At 39.9% G+C, this 22,014-nt stretch overlaps 1 protein-coding gene across 4 annotated transcripts in view; it reads right to left on the reverse strand.

The window, feature by feature from the left end:
* NFX1 (nuclear transcription factor, X-box binding 1) overlaps nt 1-22,014 on the reverse strand; it is a 79,841-nt gene that overhangs the window by 47,480 nt on the left and 10,347 nt on the right. For all 4 annotated transcript variants that reach the window (XM_060101822.1, XM_060101823.1, XM_060101821.1 and 1 more), the window contains exons 3-6: nt 11,304-11,462; nt 10,093-10,170; nt 3,305-3,410; nt 241-312 (exon numbers count right to left, since the gene is read on the reverse strand). In XM_060101822.1, the coding sequence (XP_059957805.1) occupies nt 241-312; nt 3,305-3,410; nt 10,093-10,170; nt 11,304-11,462 (415 nt within the window). The remainder of the gene's footprint in view (nt 1-240; nt 313-3,304; nt 3,411-10,092; nt 10,171-11,303; nt 11,463-22,014) is intronic.

The raw sequence follows: 22,014 nt of genomic DNA on the forward strand, positions 1-22,014 counted from the left end.
GGCATTGCATCTGAAATGGGTAATCTATTTTATAACTTCTTATTCACCTATAAGATTGCAGGATTAAGGCAGCACAGGAAATTACTATTTATGGAAAAGTACTATTTACACCTACCATTTATTAATGGTAGTAAATAAATACTATTTGCACCTACCTACTAATCTTTTATTTTAGAAATTCATACATAAACCATTAATGTAGAAACTGAAGTCTTCTTCGGAGTACAATTCTAACTTTACCTGGTCCGTCCACATTCACATGTTTTAGTCATAAATGCAGGGCAGGGTGGGCAAGGTCCAGGATGGCAGAGACTGAAAAAGAAAGGCTGTGATGAATAAATCATACCCATGTAACCAAACTTAAACAAAGTTGCCCCAGCTGGGCCCTACTATGAATATGGCAACAAATAAACTTCCTACAAAATGTTTTAGTATTTGTCTAAAGTTGATTAAACTATTTAAACAAAGATACCAACAATGTTTTTATATAGAAAGAATTGATAGCAGTATCATCTTAGAATATTTAACGAGAAAAGTAAAGCCCAAGTCAAAATACTGGTTTTATTTGGGTCTGATAGTCAAAGATAACATTTCTAAATATGGTCTCGGCCCACTTAGTACAGTGAGTGGGGATAAAAAGATCCTGCCACTCAGGATGGCCAATGGGGTCCTTTAGAAGATCATAACCTGAGCAAAGTAACAGAGCTTAAATCTGCTAGATCCATGAGAAGTACAGACATTTTCTCATCAGCTGGTAAAGTGATAACCAGGTGATAGGCTAACAACGGGAACATTGAAAAGAAGGTTGCTTGGGGTGAGGGGAGGCATGCTGGTAAGTAACGAAGGGGAAAGGGACTCATGGAAAAGAACTGTACCTAATTTTTGCTATAGGTCAGAATTAGGCCTCTGACTAGAATGCTTTTTATAGGAGCTATGCTATAAAGAGACCAAAGAAAAAATGAACAAAATGGAAATAAATTCCAATTCAAATAAATACTGCCCTCTTTGAAGCAGACACCCCTGGTAAATAACACACCTGTATAGAAATATCACTACTTAAAACATTTTGGGAACTTGAGGTGGGGGACGGGGGGACACCTATGTGATGGCAAATCACAATCCTTTGGGAATTAAAAGCCAATCAGAGGGGACTTCCCTGGTGGCACAGTGGTTAAGAACCCGCCTGCAAATGCAGGGGACATGGGTTCGAGCCCTGGTCCAGGAAGATTTCACATGCCGCAGAGCAACTAAGCCTGTGCGCCACAACTACTGAGCCTGCACTCTACAGCTGGCGAGCCGCAACTACTGAGCCCATGTGCCACAACTACTGAAGCCTGCACGCCTAGAGCCTGTGCTCTGCAACAAAGACAAGCCACAGCAATGAGAAGCCCACGCACCACAATGAAGAATAGCAACTGCTCTCCAGAACTAGAGAAAGCCCGCAGGCAGCAATGAAGACCCAACGCAGCCAAAACTAAGTAATAAAATAAAATAAATTAATTAAAAAAATAGCCAATCAGAGCCAAGTGTAATTAATCAGGTGGGTAACAGAATTTGCTATAAAAATCAGGTGTGCCTATAAAGTGGTCTCGTTGGATTTTTTATGTGACTAATAAATCAGTTATAATAATTCTTAAATGAGCTTTAAACACTGAAAACAATCCAGGAACATGTGCCCAGTCTCCTAAGATGATCCATTTTGACAGACAGAACCCACAGGAGACATAAGATTAAGTATGCTTCTTTAAGGATGAGTATCATTATTCAACAGTTATATTTCACATGATATACCTCAACCCTTTCAGGTGAAACTATTTTCATGGCCGGACATTTAAATAACTTTTTAAAAATAAATTTATTTATTTTATTTATTTTTGGCTGCATTGGGTCTTCGTTGCTGCGTGTGGGCTTTCTCTAGTTGCCGTGAGTGGGGGCTACTCTTCATTGTGGTGTACGGGCTTCTCATTGAGGTGGCTTCTCTTGTAGAGCACAGGCTCTAGGTGCGTGGGCTTCAGAAGCTGTGGCACGTGGGCTCAGTAATTGTGGCACATGGGCTTAGCTGCTCCACGGCATGTGGGATCTTCCCGGACCAGGGCTTGAACCCATGTCCCCTGCATTGGCAGGCGGATTCTTAACCACTGTGCCACCAGGGAAGCCCTTAAATAACTTTAGACTGATAGACAAACTGCTGGTCAAGTGTGGATGATTCCAGGTTATTTCAAATATCCCTGAGGCCTGGACTTAACCCCAGGTTCTCATAACCTTCAGAGCAGTGGTTCAGAACACTGCCTACATACTAGAATCACCTGGAAGAAGACTACAATGCTCAGACCCACCCCAGGAGATTCTGATTCAATTGCTCTGAGGCAGAGACTGGGCACTGGTGTTTTAAAGTGCTTCTTAAATGACTGACCACCTGATCTGTACCACAGTGGTGTTCTCTGACAGTCATGACAGGGCCCCACTTCTGCTGAAGGCTTCCTAAAGGTAATTCATGTGTAGGATTAATTTCTTGTTACTGAAGTTACTAAAATGCCAACTAAGGGAAGGAACAGATGAGTCCCTGAGTTCTGACCTATGGAAGCAGTCAAAGGAAGAGGAAGGGCTGATTGTCCAGCAGATGGCAGACCATGCTGTTCAGCTCAGTCTGAATAGCTCTCCCCACAATGATATTCCCCAGCACCATCCCTACATCTTGATCACAAGACCTCTGATCCAACCCTTGCTCCATGCAATAGAAGCGAGGTACCAGTGGAAGCAAGTATAACACTCTGATGTCTGTCTTCTCTTAGATTTGGGTAATAAAAGCAAGTGTTACAATTTCTTGACCACTTACCATGTGCCAGGCTCTGTACCAAGTCTCTTTAGTGTGTTAATTAATTTAATATTCATAGAACTCTGTAACTATTTTTTATCTATCATTATTATCTTACAGGTCCAGAAACTGAGGCTCAGAGAAGTAATTTGTCCAACATCACATAACTGTTAAGAGACAAACCCAGGAATTAAACCTTTGTCTGAAGCCAAAGCCCACAGAAATTTGTAACTGATCAACTGTTTATTATTGTGCATTTCTCTCCTCATCTGTAAAATGGAGATGATAAATATCTATACATCACTGGGCTGTTGTAAGGATTCAACGAGTCAACTTTTGCAGAGTACTTGGCACAAAGCAAGTGCTCAGTAAATGATACCACACTGTCCCTCACCCAGTCCTGTTACGTGCTAACCAGATATGTGTACTGAGAGCCGCAAGCAAAGCGTGTTCACCAGGAATCCCCAGGAGTCTAGTGTTCCAACTTACAGGTTACAGGAATGTGGGCAGTCCTGGCCAGGCTGTTTCTTTCTACAGACCTCACCACAACTATGTGGAATTTCATTTCTGCTCCATTCAGGATTCTTTACCTTGCCTAAAACATATCAAAGAAGACAGTCAATGGTATAAACTTCAACTGCATCCTAGACTTCGATGAAATAATACAATGTAGCCAGACAGCATGAAACATCAATATGGTGTTCGTTAGTTCAATAAACACATTGTCCTAAAATAAGAAGGTGAATGTAATACTACTCATCAAAAACTTCACTGAGTATGATAAATTCTGGATTATCTGGAAAAGACAAATAGTCATTTTTACTGATGAAAATGCCACTTTGACTAACAGACACATTTAATCTAAGATTTAAACAAAACCTACAAGATAAGCTTTCTGTAAATGGGTCTTTGAATTGATATGGGAATATCTACTGTAAGGATCAGAAAGAGGGAATAAGGGAAGAGAGCAATGGGGGGAGGGGAGAGGCAGTAAGAAATTTAAAGGACATAAGTCCCCCAGTATAGTAGGAACTCACCTATTGTAAAGTTAAAATATAGGCATAAAAGGGTTATAATTTTTAACATCTTTATTGGAGTATAACTGCTTTACAATGGTGTGTTAGTTTCTGCTTTATAGCAAAGTGAATCAGTTATACATATACGTATGTTCCCATATCTCTTCCCTCTTGCATCTCCCTCCCACCCTCCCTATCCCCTCTATCCCCACCCCTCTAGGTGGTCACAAAGCACCGAGCTGATCTCCCTGTGCTATGCGGCTGCTTCCCACTAGCTATCTGCTTTACATTTGGTAGTGTATGTATGTCCATGCCACTCTCTCACTTTGTCACAGCTTACCCTTCCCCCTCCCCATATCCTCAAGTCCATTCTCTAGTAGGTCTGTGTCTTTATTCCCGTCTTGCCCCTAGGTTCTTCATGACCTTTTTTTTTTTCTTAGATTCCATATATATGTGTTAGCATACGGTATTTGTTTTCTCTTTCTGACTTACTTCACTCTGTATGACAGACTCTATCTAGGTCCATCCACCTCACTACAAATAACTCAATTTCGTTTCTTTTTATGGCTGAGTAATATTCCATTGTATATATGTGCCACATCTTCTTTATCCATTCATCTGTTGATGGACACTTAGGTTGCTTCTATGTCCTGGCTATTGTAAATAGAGCTGCAATGAACATTTTGGTACATGATGCTTTTTGAATTATGGTTTTCTCAGGGTATATGCCCAGTAGTGGGACTGCTGGGTGATATGCTAGTGCTATTTTTTTTAAAAATAAATTTATTTTTATTTTTGGCTGCGTTGGGTCTTCATTGTGGCGCGCAGACTTCTCATTGCAGTGGCTTCTCTTACTGTAGAGCACGGCACGCGGACTTCAGTACTTGTGGCGCACGGGCTTAGTTGCTCCAAGGCATGTAGGATCTGCCCGGGCCAGGGCTCGAACCCGTGTCCCCTGCATTGGAAGGAGGATTCTTAACCACTGAGCCACCAGGGAAGCCCCTATTTTTAGGTTTTGTTTTTTTTTTTTGCGGTACGCGGGCCTCTCATTGTTGTGGCCTCTCCTGTTGCAGAGCACAGGCTCCAGATGCGCAGGCTCAGTGGCCATGGCTCACAGGCCCAGCCGCTCCGCGGCATGCGGGATCCTCCCGGACCGGGGCACAAACCTGTGTCCCCTGCATCGGCAGGCGGACTCTCAACCACTGCGCCACCAGGGAAGCCCTACTTTTAGTTTTTTAAGGAACCTCCATACTGTTCTCCATAGTGGCTGTATCAATTTACATTCCCACCAACAGTGCAAGAGGGTTCCCTTTTCTCCACACCCTCTCCAGCATTTATTGTTTGTAGATTTTTTGATGATGGCCATTCTGACTGGTGTGAGATGATATCTCATTGTAGTTTTGATTTGCATTTCTCTAATGATTAATGATGTTGAGCATTCTTTCATGTGTTTGTTGGCAATCTGTATATCTTCTTTGGAGAAATGTCTATTTAGGTCTTCTGCCCATTTTTGGATTGGGTTTTTTTTTGATATTGAGCTGCATGAGCCGCTTGTAAATTTTGGAGATTAACCCTTTGTCAGTTGCTTCATTTGCAAATATTTTCTCCCATTCTGAGGGTTGTCTTTTCGTCTTGTTTATGGTTTCCTTTGCTCTGCATAGCTTTTAAGTTTCATTAGGTCCCATTTGTTTATTTTTGTTTTTATTTCCATTTCTCTAGGAGGTGGGTCAAATAGGATCTTGCTGTGATTTATGTCATACAGTGTTCTGCTTATGTTTTCCTTTAAGATTTTGATAGTGTCTGGCCTTACATTTAGGTCTTTAATCCATTTTGAGTTTATTTTTGTGTATGGGAGTGTTCTAATTTCATTCTTTTACATGTACCTGTCCAGTTTTCCCAGCACCACTTATTGAAGAGGCTGTCTTTTCTCCACTGTATATTCTTGCCTCCTTTATCAAAGATAAGGTGACCGTATCTGCGTGGGTTTATCTCTGGGCTTTCTATCCTGTTCCATTGATCTGTATTTCTGTTTTTGTGCCAGTACCATACTGTCTTGATTACTGTAGCTTTGTGGTATAGTCTGAAGTCAGGGAGCCTGATTCCTCCAGCTCCGTTTTTCTTTCTCAAGATTGCTTTGGCTATTCGGGGTCTTTTGTGTTTCCATACAAATTGTGAAATTTTTTGTTCTAGTTCTGTGAAAAATGCCAGTGGTAGTTTGATAGGGATTGCACTGAATCTGTAAATTGCTTCTGGTAGTAGAGTCATTTTCACAATGTTGATTCTTCCAATCCAAGAACGTGGTATATCTCTCCATCTATTTGTATCAGTATCATCTTTAATTTCTTTCATCAGTGTCTTATAATTTTCGGCATACAGGTATTTTGTCTCCTTAGGTAGGTTTATTCCTAGATATTTTATTCTTTTTGTTGCAATGGTAAATGGGAGTGTTTTCTTAATTTCACTTTTTCATCATTAGTGTATAGGAATGCTAGAGATTTCTGTGCATTAATTTTTGTATCCTGCTACTTTACCAAATTCATTGATTAGCTCTAGCAGTTTTCTGGTAGCATCTTTAGGATTCTCTATGTATAGTATCATGTCATTTGCAAACAGTCACAGCTTTACTTCTTCTTTTCTGATTTGGATTCCTTTTATTTCTTTTTCTTCTCTGACTGCTGTGGCTAAAACTTCCAAAACTATGTTGAATAACAGTGGTGAGAGTGGGCAACCTTGTCTTGTTCCTGATCTTAGTGGAAATGGTTTCAGTTTTTCACCACTGAGGATGCTGCTGGCTGTGGGTTTGCTATATATAGCCTTTATTATGTTGAGGAAGGTTCCCTCTAGGGTTATAATTTTATAATCAATGTCACTCCACAAATTTTAGTAAGCCTATTCCATGAACTTAGTGCAGGGGCAGGATGAGTAAAACGGAGGCGCAGGACTCCTCCTTGCGCTTGAGCTATTCATCCTCACTTGGGCAATTTACACCCTAAATGAAGCCTGTTCCCAGTCCTTGGCCTCTGCTTTTCTCTCCTGTCTGTCTCTTTTCAGAAATCTTATTCATGCTGTGCGGTTCAATACATCTAAAGGCCTATGAGTCCCAAATCTACATTTTCTGCATTGCCCTGAATCCTCAGTTTCAGTCCTACATGTCCAACCATCTGCTGAACGTCTGTGCTTGGGGTTTCACAGTCACTTCCAATTGCCTGTGCATCTACAGTCAAAGTTAGCGTCTTCCCTCTTAGATCCCACCCTCTCCAGGGTTCCCTGTTAGTGACACCATCACTGTCAGAGTCGCACAAACTCAAAGACTAGAGTCCTCCTCTTTTTTTTCTCTATTCTATTTAGTCGCCAAATCTTGTCAATTTTCCTACACAGTGTATCTCACACCTCACCTCCCCCTCTACTCCTGCTGTTCCTCTCTACTGGCCAGAACCTCATCTCTATAGACTATTAGAAAAGCTCCCCTGCCTCTGTGCTTTCTTGCTCCAATATGGTGCCCAGGTTTTCTCCTACCATCTCTCAATGGCCCAACCTCTTTTCCCTGACTCTCAATGATGTTTCTTTCCCTTCATCTGCCAGAGTTCTGCATTAGACTCCTTTTCACCCATTACCCTTTTACCTACTAGAATCGCATCTATTGCTCTCACCTGTGACTATCATTCCTGATTCCTCATCTTTCTTCAAACATTCCTAACTCCCTGGAGAAACATCTTCCACTGGATGTCTTACTCCTCCAACTCAACACTTCAACTTCAACTGAACTCACTGTTCCCACCAAACCTGGTTCACTTGCCCTGACCTTTTCTGTTCTTGGTATCACCATTTCCAAAAGCATGAAACTTTGGAGCCACATTTAGGTTCCTTCCTTTCCCACTGCTGTTAATTCCTGTTTACCTTTGAAATCTTATATCCCTTCCTTTCTATCCCACTCTAAAACCCATTGCAGACTTTTACTATTCTTCATCTGGGTTACTGTAAGTCCCCAAACTGTTTAGGTCCCAAAATACTCTACTCACTGCCACCAGACTAATCTTCATAAAGAATCAGGGAATTCCCTGGCAGTCCAGTGGTTAGGACTCTGCATTTCCACTGGAGGGGGCCCAGGTTTGATCCCTGGTTGGGGAACTAAGATCCCACATGCCTCGGCACGACCAAAACAAACAAAAAAAACACACACTGATGCCCTCAGTGGCTTCCCACCACCTGACAAATGAAGTCCCAATATCTAGGCCTGGCATGAAGAAGTCAGCCCTACCTTTCCAGTCATCTCGCACTCCTCCATCTTCATAGACCTTGGGCTCCATAACTGGATGACTTCCTCTTCTCCCAGCAGATCCTAAGCCTTCCTGGTGTTAAACCTAGTTTTCAAGCCTGGTTCAATTCTACCTCCTTCAGGAAGGCTATTAATCCTCCAGCCAGATGTCAAACTCACCCCAAAGATCTCCCACAGACTTTGTAGTAGAACAGCAAGTTAATTGTGTCTTAAATTTTAGACTGTAAGCTCTGGGAAGTCAGTAAATAGTCTCATTCTTCTCTGCTTCTTCATGGTAACTGTTATATAAATAAGTTCTCAATAAAGTATATTAAACCAATGGTCTCCTTTTTAAATTCAGCTGCGTTGCATGGCTTGCAGAATGTGGGATCTCAGTTCCCCAACCAGGGATTGAACCCAGGTCCTTGGCAGTGAAAGCACAGAGTCGTAACCACTGGACTGCCAGGGAATTCCCGACCAATGGTCTCCTTGAAAAGAAGAGTGGGGCAAAGTCCTCAGGTAAAATCAGGCCATTATTTGCCTTCTCACACCATTCCATCTCACTCAGATCATCGTGACCTTCATCCCCACATTCTTCTGCCTTCTTAGGGTCTCATATCCAACTTGTCAGTGAAGGCTTTAACAAGATTTTAAATTTCATTATGATGCTTCATGTTTAAAAATCCTTTAAAAATAAGGTAATTAAGTCTGGGTATTGGTCTTATTTGTCCAATTTTCGATTTATCTCTTGCTTCCAGTTTCATGCTGCCTTTCCAGTAGTACATTCAAGAATATTCATTCCTTCAGCTAATACTAATTCAGTATCTATTAAGGCTCAGATTTTGGCAATAGAACATACAGGACCAACAGATTCTGGATAAGACTGGCCAAAGTGAGAGAGGAGATAAGAAAGGGGACGCTTCCTTTGGAAGCGGATGGTTGGGGTCAGATCCTGAATGACACAGTGGATGAGATTTAACGAAAAGAAGGGGAAGAACACTGTAGATAGTTGAGTTCACAAAGAGATTGAGTCTAGAAGTGTTGATGGTCAGTGACTGACTCTTGGTGAAAGCCGGCAGTTAAGTAACAGGAAAGGAGAAATATGAGCTAATTAGTTAGAAAAGTAAGGAGAGCAGGTAGAAAAGAAACAGAAGGAGCTAGTCATTTCAAGAAGTGAATCGTCAAAAGCATTAAGGGATGCTGTGTGGACAAAAAGGTTACGAATTTATAAATCAGCCCTGGATTTGGTCAGGAAAGGGTCACTGATGATTTCTGAATAAGTTTCAGTGAGGTAATGAGGACAAAGATAAAAATGCAATGGTTCAAGGAGGGAGACAAATGGTTAAGAAATAAAATCTGAAAAATCAACAGCCAGATGGTAAAGGTTACCCATTAAAAGACAGGCAGGAAAGAGGGAAAAAAAAAAAGACACGCAGGAAATAGGTTAGCAACAGATATGAGCACGTGGATCATGAAAAGTTTTTTTCCTAACACATGGAAGAACTGAGCTATTCAAAACCAGGAAGAAGTATTCCATAAAGAGGGAGGGCACAAGGATAGTTTGCAATGCTGGTTTACAGAAAATCTCTCTTTATTATAAAGAACAATGACTGATTTCTTGGATTAAAATAAAGTACACTTCACCATTACTCTTTACTCATGTTGCTCAAATCCAGAATTTCAAAGCTGTTACCATTAGAGATGAGAAGAAGCCCATGTCTGTACCCACCTCTGCCATCTGGTCGACTCTGATCTAAACTAAGATCAAGGAGACCTGGTGGGCATGACGAGAAGGCCCATCTCCAGAACAGTCTGCCAAGAACACAACGGCCTGTGACTCTAGCTGTGTGACAGACCACATGCATGTGATGTCTTACAAACTCCTGTAGCTCTGAAGTCTTATTAGTGACTTCTAAAACATGCCCAGCACACCGCCTCTCCTGGGCTGGGAACTGAGGTACAATAAGCAAAGTGGAAGAGACTCCAGTGTATGCAAAAAAACTCACCACAGAAACAAGTATAGTTATTAGGAACATGTGCAGAAACATTCTGACATGCAGGGCACCTCCAACCACTCTGGCCGTCTGTCAAGAAAAATGAGAGGAAATCAAAATAATTTCCTTACAGAAGCACATGTAATTTAAGAATTTTTAAATCTATGGAAAGCCATAATATTGAAGCAGTAATAGTAATTTCCATGTTAAGGATATCAGACATTTAAGAAACAAATTCACAATACTGAAATCTTTGCTTAAATATTGCATTTAGGCTTATATTTATAAGGACCTCAGATACCGCGAATACAGTGGGTATCCATTTCATTCCATTTTTTAAACTTGAGATATAATTAACATATAACATTGTGTAAGTTTAAGGTATACAACATGTTGATTTGATAAATTTATATATTACAATATGATTATTACCATAGTCTTAGTTAACACCTCCATCACTTCATAAAATTAACATTTCATTTTGTGGGACAGTGTTCTATTATTTTTAATATCAAAGTAAACATCTGAATCTTGGTTTGAAAAAAAAAGTAGGATAAAATACTTGAGTACATGCAGGAAAACTCAAATGTCTTAAATTAGAAGAGCCAAAGTTCAGAAAGCATATTTTAAATAACATTTGCATTGTCCCTAAATACCAGTATACTTTGGGAAAAGCCCACAAAATACTATGGAGAAGATCTGTTAAAGGCAAAGCAACTTCAAAATCCTAAGGGTAAATTAAACATTTCTATAAATTTTCTAAAGCAAACTATACAAGAAATGTTTTCTAATGAATAAGCTACAAGGATGTATAGTATGACACAGGGGTATAGCTAATATTTTATAATAACTATAAATGGAATATAACCTTTAAAAATGGTGAATCACTATGTTGTACACCCGAAACTGACATAATATTGTACATCAACTATACCCCAATTTAAAAAAAATCGTTCTTTATAGTTGCTCCTTGGATAAAAGCTACCATTTTCAGTAAAAGTGACTGATTTTGTTGTACCCTAAGTATATTTTAATTTGTTATGCTTAGCTGGCTTAAGATTTATAGCTTAATAATGGTCATCCAAAATATGTCATCAGGGCAACATACTCTCCCTGCAGATAAAACACTCAAGAGGAATTAAGTAGTATTTTTAAAGCTAAGTTAAAAACCTGAACATATCAAATGGGTGAGAATAACTACTCAGAAGAGAGAAACGACTGACCTGCTTGAGACGCTGGAGACCTTGCCCATTTCTTTATGCAGTTCAAATGAAACACATGGTAACAGCTCTGACAACTCCACACTGGGGCTGTGACACGAACCAATTCACAGCACACCATGCACTCATATTTTTCTGTGGTTAGCTGTTCAATTAAAGAACCTGTTTAAAAAACAAAACAGATAAACTCAAACACAGAAAAACATTCCTTAGTCAACCAAGGATCAGCAAGGCATTTGAGAGGAGAATTCAAATGTAAAGATTTTAAGGGATGTCTGATTCTGAGCAAGGTGACTGTTCAGAGTCTGAGGCCAGGAAGGGGCAGGAATATGCTGAGGTAGAGGACTTAGGAAGCAGACATTCAGGTAGGGATTCCCACAATTGAGGAAACATTCCCAAGAAACTGCCCAGGATCCTAGCAGAATAGCCAAACGCCCCTCGTAACACACGGCTTGAGCATTCACAGGAGAAACATGCTGTAGCACCTTGCCTTGCCCTCTCAATCTGGAAGGCTCTGCATCTACCACATTCATGGATTCAGGTTAGGGAAGGGCTCGTGAAGCTACAGTGGTCAGGTGCAAGAAACCTAAGCCTAGACAGGTTCCAACAACCCATGGTGGTGAGATGGTTCTAGTAGATGTCCTGAAAGTCTTTAGTTGTTCACTCAAGAAAGACAGGCTTGACGCCTACCACAAGCCCCACGGTAGGATTACTAGACGGAGGGAGACACAGTCTCTGGCTCCAGAAGCTCAGCATCTATGAGAGAGACCAGTGTATAAAATCCTAAGAATCCTCCCAGATTTTTTCTTCAGTACCTTCACCCACTTCCAGACTTTTCCTTCAAATACGACCTCAGCAAAATCTTTCTAAATCCCAAGTGTACCCAGACCTGAGAGTATGTGTGTGTGTATGTTTTTTTTTTTGAGTCCATATTTTTAGCATTTATTTCACAATACTATTTTATTTGTTATAAGGTCCAAGTAAGTTATAAGAATAAAACAACTAACCTTAAATACACCATGCCAAGTGTTGTGCTAAAGCACTTTACACATATTTAATTCTCTTAACAAGGATATAATAGAGATACCATTTTATAGATGAAGAAACTGAGGCTCAAAGTAGTTAAAGCACTTACCTAAGATCATATAACCAGAAATTTAAAAATCAAAATTCAAACTCATCGCCATCTGACTCAAAAGCTCACATTTTAGTCATTCCATAATATTAGCTCCCTAAGATTACTTTCTGTTTATCCAGTTCAAAGTCAAAAGAAATACACAACATCAAGACTGTAAGCTCTGGGAGGCAGGACCAGAGCCTCATCTGCCTTGCTCACTGCAGTATATCCAATGCCTGGCATATACCAAACGCTCAGTAATATTTATTGAATGAATGGATGAAAGAATAAATGAGTATCATCTAGTCTGCTCCATAACCTCTCTCCTTTGAAAGTTTTAGGCTTTACTAAAGTTTCTGGGATAGCTCTTTCCCTCTGGAGAAAGAATAAAGATACTGCAAGTGACTGATTAAAGGGAAACCTACCTGCTTTAGATACAGATGAACACATCATAAAATTGAATTCTATTATAAAAGCCGAGGAATCAGACTTAGATTCTTTCTTAAAAAGTAGGGATACCCTACCCTGCATAGGTTAACATTTCTGAATAACAGAGTCAATTATATTTCCTACCAGTTACATGCTACATGTGGAAGATTCTGGAGCGGTAAGTTAGGTAAGAGAGAGTTCATTAGAGAGTGAGATTAAGTTTGAGCCATCTATATATGAGGCTGATTAGGGCAGAGGAATAGTCTGTGAGAATTACACTTGTGGTGTATTTTATAGAAAAGCCTATTGACCATTCCAGAATAGAACTGAGTTAGAATTAAAGGACACAGAAAGGTAAGCGAAGTACGGAACCCACCTGAGAACACTACAATTTTTACTCTGAAGACTGTCTTTTTATTTTACTGTTTCTCTTATTCATTAGTTTATTGCTTGTTAATGAAGAACTATTGTGATGTTTCTAAGCCCAGTCACAGTGAAATCTGACCACTAGGATGCACATACATTTAGTTATGTAGTGACAGCTGTCCACTTTGAATAGTCTACAAATTACTGCCTTTACAAAGCTGTCAACTTTGAATAGTCTACAAATTGCAGCCTTTCCAAAGGCTGTCTCTTTCATCCCATGTTCAGTATGTTGGCAAACCCTGCTGGCTCTACCTTCAAAATATATCCAGAATCCAACCTCTGCTGCTAACACTCTGGTCTAAGCCACTATCCACTCACCTGGATTATTACAATGGCCTCCTAACTAGTCTCCCTACTTCAGTCTATTCTCACCACAGCAGCCAGAGGGAGCTCGTCAAAATGCAAATTATTTATTTATTTATTTATTTATTTATTTATTTATTTTTGCAGTACACGGGCCTCTCACTGTTGTGGCCTCTCCCATTGTGGAGCACAGGCTCCGGACGCGCAGGCTCAGCGGCCATGGCTCACGGGCCTAGCCGCTCCGCGGCATGTGGGATCTTCCCGGACCGGGGCACGAACCCGTGTCCCCTGCGTTGACAGGTGGACTCTCAACCACTGCACCACCAGGGAAGCCCAAAATGCAAATTATTAATAGATGATACACTCCTCTGCTCAGAACTTGCCAATGGTTCCTACATCACATGCTTATAAAAGCCAAAGTCCTTACAATGGCCTTCATTGCCTCCCGGTCCTCATCTGTGATTCCTCCTTCCCTAGGCCACCACTCTGAGACGACACTGCCTCCTTCCCAGCCCTAAACTGGAAGGCAGATTCCTGCGGGAAGGTCTTTACAACTTGCTATTCCCTCTGCCTAGAATACTGTCCCCCAGACATTTGCACAGCTCAGTCCCTCTCCCGCTTCAGGTGTTTACTCAAAATGTGGTCTTCTCAATGAGGCAGTCTCTGGCCACACTTTAAAAACTGGAACCCACCCCTCACCCCAAAAAACAAAAAAAACTGTAACCCACTCCCTCAGCATTCCCTATCTCTCTTACTTTTCTTCACACCACTTAAGTCTATCTATCATATATTTTACTTATTTTACCTTGTTTATTTCCTAACTCTACACATAGAAGGTACTCAATAATACTTGTATGAATGAATGAAAATAATAAATAAAATAATAGTAAAAGGTTCTAGAAACATACTAGAAAGAGAAACAGTATAATTCTTTCACCAACATTTCAGTTTTATCTAAGCGTGTAACATATGTAAAACATGGTACTATTCTGGAATAGCTCTCTGCTAGTGAACTATCACATTTCAGGTGCAAGACTCTTGTCCATGCTGGATGAAGCCCTATCCTGACCACTGGCTCTTCTTCAATCCTACGCCCTCTCCCACTAGGGCTTCTCCATCATTCCCCAGTCATGACTGTATATTCTCTATACTTTTACTTTGATAGTATGTCAGGAAAGAGGGTGACAACCCACTTAAATAACCAGAAGAACAGAGACCTGTCAGGAGAATGCACTACAAACTTTTCAGATACAGCAATAAATAACTGTCTTTAAAAAAAAAAAAAAAAAAACCTAAAACAATCCTGATTTGAAAAATCCAAGTGTAGGGCTTCCCTGGTGGTGCAGTGGTCGAGAGTCCGCCTGCTGATGCAGGGGACACAGGTTCGTGCCCCGGTCTGGGAAGATCCCACATGCCACAGAGCAGCTGGGCCCATGAGCCACGGCCGCTGAGCCTGCGCGTCCGGAGCCTGTGCTCCGCAACAGGAGAGGTCACAACAGTGAGAGGCCCGCGTATGGCAAAAAAAAAAAAAAAAAGAAAAGAAAAATCCAAGTGTAAAAAGACATTTTTGAGGCAAATAGGGAAATTCAATTGTGGACCAGGTATTAGATGATTTCAAGGAATTATCGCTAATTTTGTTAAGCACAATAATGGCACTGTGATTATGTAAGAAAACAGCCATATTTTTAAAATAGATGTAACCTAAAAGTATATGAAGGTGAAATAACCTGATATCTGGAATTTACTTTAAAGTATATCAGCAAAAAAAAAGGGGGGAGATAGAGATTGTTTAAATATTAATGCATATCTATTTATGGCATATTATATATTAATTTAAAATAAGGTTTACAAAGATTTCTTAATGAGTGGAAAAATATTATATAATAAGCAATAAAAGAATAAAGATTATTTTTATTATATGATTTCAACTATGTAAAACTGAGCATTGAAAAATTCTCTAAGAAAACAGACTAAAAGGTTAAAGCTGATTATATCTGGATGGTGGGAATAAAGGTAAATTAACCTATCAACTTTAGTAAGCTACCTTATTTAAGGTAAGGCAGCTGTTTTTAAAAAACTAATACAACATAAGCATGATCAACGTGTTCAAGATGGTCTTGCTGAGTCTGAAGCATATGTCAGACATCACATTTATTTATGTGAGTCTAAGGCCTATGGCAGAGCTTAGGGGCTGGATGTAAAGGTTTAGAAATCAGTACAGAGGCAGTGGTTTCAAAGTACAGAACTGGTTGTAATCTCCCAATGAAGCCTTATCAAGTAAGAAGAGAGGGCTGAGATAAAGCCCTAGGTAACACCAACACTTAGGAAAGAGGTGGAGGAAGAGAAGCGTGAAGGACATAAACGGACAGTCAAGGAGAACAAGAAGGACCAGAAGTGTGGTATCAAAGGAGTCAAGGAAGTTACATTTCAGAAGAGACCCCTTTATGTCCAACTCAAAGGGAAGTCCAGGATAATAGTAAAGACTGAGTCATTCGTGACCTTACCAGTAGCTCTGAGTCAAGTGGTGATGATGACAGAAGACTGAGACATGAATCAGATTAGGGAAAAGGACACAGAGTGGATGACTCTTGATGAGACTGAATGGAAGGAAAGAAACACTACTGGGAGGTCCCGTATGGGGGAAGTGAGGGCAGGACAGACTCAGGAAGAGCTTCAGGTTGAGAACTTGGAATAGTAGATGTGGAAAGGTTGATGAAAGGAAATAAAAGAGATCTCAGAATGAAAGAAAAGGAATAACAGGCACAGATGTCCCTGAGTTTGCTTAGAGAGAGCAAAAAGTTGAGAAAATTATGCCCTTTCTCAGTGATGACCTCCCCTTTCTCAGTGAAGTAGGAGGCAAGGAGGTCCACTGAGGTTGAGAGATAAATGTTAGGAAGGTTTGAATAAGTGTGGAAACGGTTTGGAATAGTCTTAGATGAAAATGGGAGGGACAGCTGCCCAAGGTCATATAAGGGGAAAAGGGCAGTGCTGAAAGCCAGCTGAGCTGGAGACCACTATTCAAAAATATTTACTGGGAACTGACCATGTGCCAGACACTCTTTAGACACTAAGGGTATACGGTGAACAAAACAGACAAAAATCTTCTGCCCTTATGAAGTTTACTATCTTGTGGTGGAAGGTAGCCAATAAACAAATAAATAATGAAAATGAGTAGTATCATCAAATAGTAATAAGTGCTATGGAAAAAAATAAGCCAGGAAAAGAGGTTAGTGAGGGTCGGCAGTGGGGGAAGTATTATAGTTTTAAACAGGGTGATCAGGAAGGCTTTCCTCAGAGGGTGAGTAAATTTGCAGCAGTGCCAAATCTATACTGTTATACGATTTCCTGAAATGGTATTCTGTTATCCAGATAGGGTAGAAAAGCTAGACTGCAGCATCCATCCAGGGATGGGATCCTGCCAAATGTCTTGGCAGAAGGATAATACTTCAAATGACTTACAGTAAGGCCTAGCCTGAAGAGGGGATGAAGAAGGATGGAGACTGAACTGATAGTGGGTGGAAGAGACTGGGAGAGCCAAAAGGATAGGAGGTTATGGTCAGAAAGCAGAACACAGGACTTTAGAATTTCAGAGACGGGGCGTCCCCAGGGTCATTTCCTTGGTAGTGGGTGTGGAGGTGCAACTGCTAAGAAGGTCACTGCAGGTGACAAGACCAAAGAACCTGAGGATGATATAATGCATATGATCACTGAAGTCACCCAGAACAACTGCAGGATTTATGGTAAATCAGTAGTTCTCAAACTTGAATGTGCATGAGAACCACCTGGAGGCTTGTTAAAAGAAGAGACTGCTGGGCCCCACACCCAGAATTTCTGTTTACTAACTCTGAGGTGAGGCCCAAGAATGTGCATTTCTAACAAGTTCCCAGGTGTTGCTGACAGCTGCTGATCTGGGACTATACCTTGAGCATCACTGGGGTAGAAAAAAGATATAGGCTAGATGCATTAATAAATGAGGCTGGGGCTGGGAGATTTGGAGGCTAATAGATGACAAAGATAAGGAGACATGGAAGGGGGTGGAGAGAAAAGGTCATGCAGCATTAGCTTCAAAGGAGCAGGGATTCTGATACAAAGGTAGAAGAATAATAGTTTAGAAATGACACTGGGAAAGGAGTGTGCTCTTCCCATCTTCCAGAAACTAAGGTAAGTCAGATAAGGGAAAACAGCAGGCTCTGAGGCTGTGAGGAAGTGGTGACCCGACAGAAGGCCATAGGTCAATTAAGAGCAGGAGCAGAGCCAAAACAAACTAAGGATATAGGGGGTTTTGTTACTGCAGAATGAGGGATCCAGGCAGTCTGGGAGGACTGGGCAGTGCTAGGTTCTCTCAGTACAGAGTGAGAGTAAGCAAAGCCCACTCTCAAACAGCCACGGACACTTATATTTGGGGTAAGCCTCTCTTTCTATTCCAATCAAGCTTTCATCTCCACTACTCCACTAAAACTGATCTTAGCAAGACCAGTAACCTTGAGGAAACATGCTCAAGCTTCTTAGACAGCCTCATCCACCAGAGGACAGAAAGCAGAAACTAGAAGAACTAAAATCCTGCAGCCTGTGGAACAAAAACCACATTCACAGAAAGACAGACAAGATGAAAAGGCAGAGGGCTATATACCAGATGAAGGAACAAAATAAAACCCCAGAAAAACAACTAAATGAAGTGGAGATAGGCAACCTTCCAGAAAAAGAATTCAGAATAGTGAAGATGATAGTGAAGATGATCCCGGACCTTGGAAAAAGAATGGAGGCAAAGATCAAGAAATGTTTAACAAAGACCTAGAAGAATTAAAGAACAAACAAACAGAGATGAACAATACAATAACTGAAATGAAAAATACACTAGAAGGAATCAACAGCAGAGTAACTGAGGCAGAAGAACGGAAAAGTGACCTTGAAGACAGAACGGTGGAATTAACTGCTGCGGAACAGAGTAAAGAAAAAAGAATGAAAAGAAATGAAGACAGCCTAAGAGACCTCTGGGACAACATTAAACGCAACAAAATTCACATTATAGGGTTCCCAGAAGGAGAAAACAGACAGAAAGGACCCGAGAAATATTTGAAGAGATTATAGTCGAAAACTTCCCTAATGTGGGAAAGGAAAGAGCCACCCAAGTCCAAGAAGCACAGAGAGTCCCATACAGGATAAACCCAAGGAGAAACACGCTGAGATGCACAGTAATCAAATTGGCAAAAATCAAAGACAAAGAAAAATTACTGAAAGCAGCAAGAAAAACGACAAATAACATACAAGGGAACTCCCATAAGGTTAACAGCTGATTTCTCAGCAGAAACTCTACAAGCCAGAAGGGAGTGGCATGACATATTTAAAGTGATGAAAGGGAAGAACCTACAACCAACATTACTCTACCCAGCAAGGACCGCATTCACATTCGATGGAGAAATCAAAAGCTTTACAGACAAGCAAAAGCTAAGAGAATTCAGCACCACCAAATCAGCTCTAAAACAAATGCTAAAGGAACATCTCTAAGTGGGAAACAGAAGAGAAGAAAAGGACCTACAAAAACAAACCCGAAACAATTAAGAAAATGGTAATAGGAACATACATATCAATAATTACCTTAAATATGAATGGATTAAATGCTCCAACCAAAAGACACAGGCTCGCTGAACAGATACAAAAACAAGACCTATATATATGCTGTCTATAAGAGACCCACTTCAGACCTAGGGACACATACAGACTGAAAGTGAGGGGATGGAAAAAGATATTCCATGCAAATGGAAATCAAAAGAAAGCTGGAGTAGCAAAACTCATATCAGATAAAGTAGACTTTAAAACAAAGAATGTTACAAGAGACAAGGAAAGACACTACATAATGACCAAGGAATCAACCCAAGAAGAAGACATAACAATTATAAACATATATGCAGCTAACACAGGAGCACCTCAATACATAAGGCAACTGCTAACAGCTATAAAAGAGGAATCGACAGTAACACAATAATAGTGGGGAACTTTAACACCTCACTTATACCAATGGACAGATCATCCAAACAGAAAACAAATAAGGAAACACAAGCTTTAAATGACACAATAGACCAGATAGATTTAATTGATATTTTTAGGACATTCCATCCAAAAACAGCAGATTACACTTTCTTCTCAAGTGCGCACAGAACATTCTCCAGGATAGGTCACATCTTGGGTGACGAATCAAGCCTCAGTAAATTTAAGAAAATTGAAATCATATCAAGCATCTTTTCTGACCACAACTCTAGGAGATTAGAAATGAATTACAGGGAAAAAACCATAAAAAACACAAACACATGGAGGCTAAACAATAAATTACTAAATAATCAAGAGATCACTGAAGACATCAGAGGAAATCAAAAAATACCTAGAGACAAATGACAATGAAAACACGACTATCCAAAACCTATGGGATGCAGCAAAAGCAGTTCTAAGAGGGAAGTTTATAGCAATACAATCCTACCTCAAGAAACAAGAAAAATCTCAAATAAACAATCTAACCTTACACCTAAAGGAACTAGAGAAAAAAGAACAAACAAAACCCAAAATTAGCAGAAGGAAAGAAATCATAAACATCAGAGGAGAAATAAATGAAACAGAAACAAAGAAAACAATAGACAAGATCAATAAAACTAAAAGCTGGTTCTTTGAGAAGATAAACAAAATTGATAAACCATTAGCCAGACTCAAGAAGAAAAAGAGGGAGAGGACTCGAATCAATAAAATTAGAAATGAAAAAGGAGAAGTTACAACAGACACAGCAGAAATACAAAGCAACCTAAGAGACTACTACAAGCAACTCCATGCCAATAAAATGGACAACCTGGAAGAAATGGACAAATTCTTAGAAAGGTATAACCTTCCAAGACTAAACCAGGAAGAAATAGAAAATATGAACACACCAATCACAAGTAATGAAATTGAAACTGTGATTAAAAATCTTCCAACAAACCTAAGTCCAGGACCACATGGCTTCACATGTGAATTCTATCAAACATTTAGAGACGAGCTAACACCCATCCTTCTCAAAGTCTTCCAAAAAATTGCAGAGGAAGGAACACTCCCAAACTCATTATAGGAGGCCCCCATCACTCTGATACCAAAACCAGACAAAGATACTACAAAAAAAGAAAATTACAGACCAATATCACTGATAAATATAGATGCAAAATCCTCAACAAAATACTAGCAAACAGAATCCAACAACACATTAAAAGGATCATACACCATGATGAAGTGGGATTTATTCCAGGGAGGCAAGGATTCTTCAATATACGCAAATCAATCAATGTGATACACCATATTAACAAATTGAAGGAGAAAAACCATATGATCATCTCAATAGATGCAGAAAAAGCTTTTGACAAAATTAAACACCCATTTATGATAAAAACTCTCCAGAAAGTGGGCACAGAGGGAACCTACCTCAACATAATAAAGGCCATATACGACAAACCCACAGCAAACATCATTCTCAATGGTGACAAACTGAAAGCATTTCCTCTAAGATCAGGAACAAGACAAGGATGTCCACTCTCACCACTATTATTCAGCATAGTTTTGGAAGTTTTAGCCACAGCAATCAGAGAAGAAAAAGAAATAAAAGGAATACAAGTTGGAAAAGAAGAAGTAAAACTGTCACTGTTTGCAGATGACATGATACTATACATAGAGAATCCTAAAGATGCCACCAGAAAACTACTAGAGCTAATCAATGAATTTGGTAAAGTAGCAGGATACAAAATTAATGCACAGAAATCTCTTGCATTCCTATATACTAATGATGAAAAATCTGAAAGAGAAATTAAAGAAACACTCCCATTTACCATTGCAAGAAAAAGAATAAAATCCTAGGAATAAACCTACCTAGGGAGAAAAAAGACCTGTATGCAGAAAACTATAAGGCACTAAGGCACTAATGAGAGAAATTAAAGATGATACAAATGATGGGGAGATATACCATGTTCTTGAATTGGAAGAATCAATATTGTGAAAATGACTATACTACCCAAAGCAATCTACAGATTCAGTGCAATCCCTATCAAATTACCAATGGCATTTTTTACAGAACTAGAACAAAAAAATCTTAAAATTTGTAATGAGACACAAATGACCCCAAATAGCCAAAGCAGTCTTGAGGGAAAAAAACGGAGCTGAAGGAATCAGACTCCCTGACTTCAGACTATACTACAAAGCTACAGTAATCAAGACAATATGGTACTGGCACAAAAACAGAAATATAGATCAATGGAACAGGATAGAAAGCCCAGAGATAAACCCATGCACCTATGGTCAACTAATCTATGACAAAGGAGGCAAGGATATACAATGGAGAAAAGACAGTTTCTTCAATAAGTGGTGCTGTGGAAACTGGACAGCTACATGTAAAAGAATGAAATTAGAACACTCCCTAACACCATACACAAAAAT

This window comes from Mesoplodon densirostris, chromosome 6 (genome assembly GCF_025265405.1).
Source record: "Mesoplodon densirostris isolate mMesDen1 chromosome 6, mMesDen1 primary haplotype, whole genome shotgun sequence".
NCBI lineage: Eukaryota > Metazoa > Chordata > Mammalia > Artiodactyla > Ziphiidae > Mesoplodon > Mesoplodon densirostris.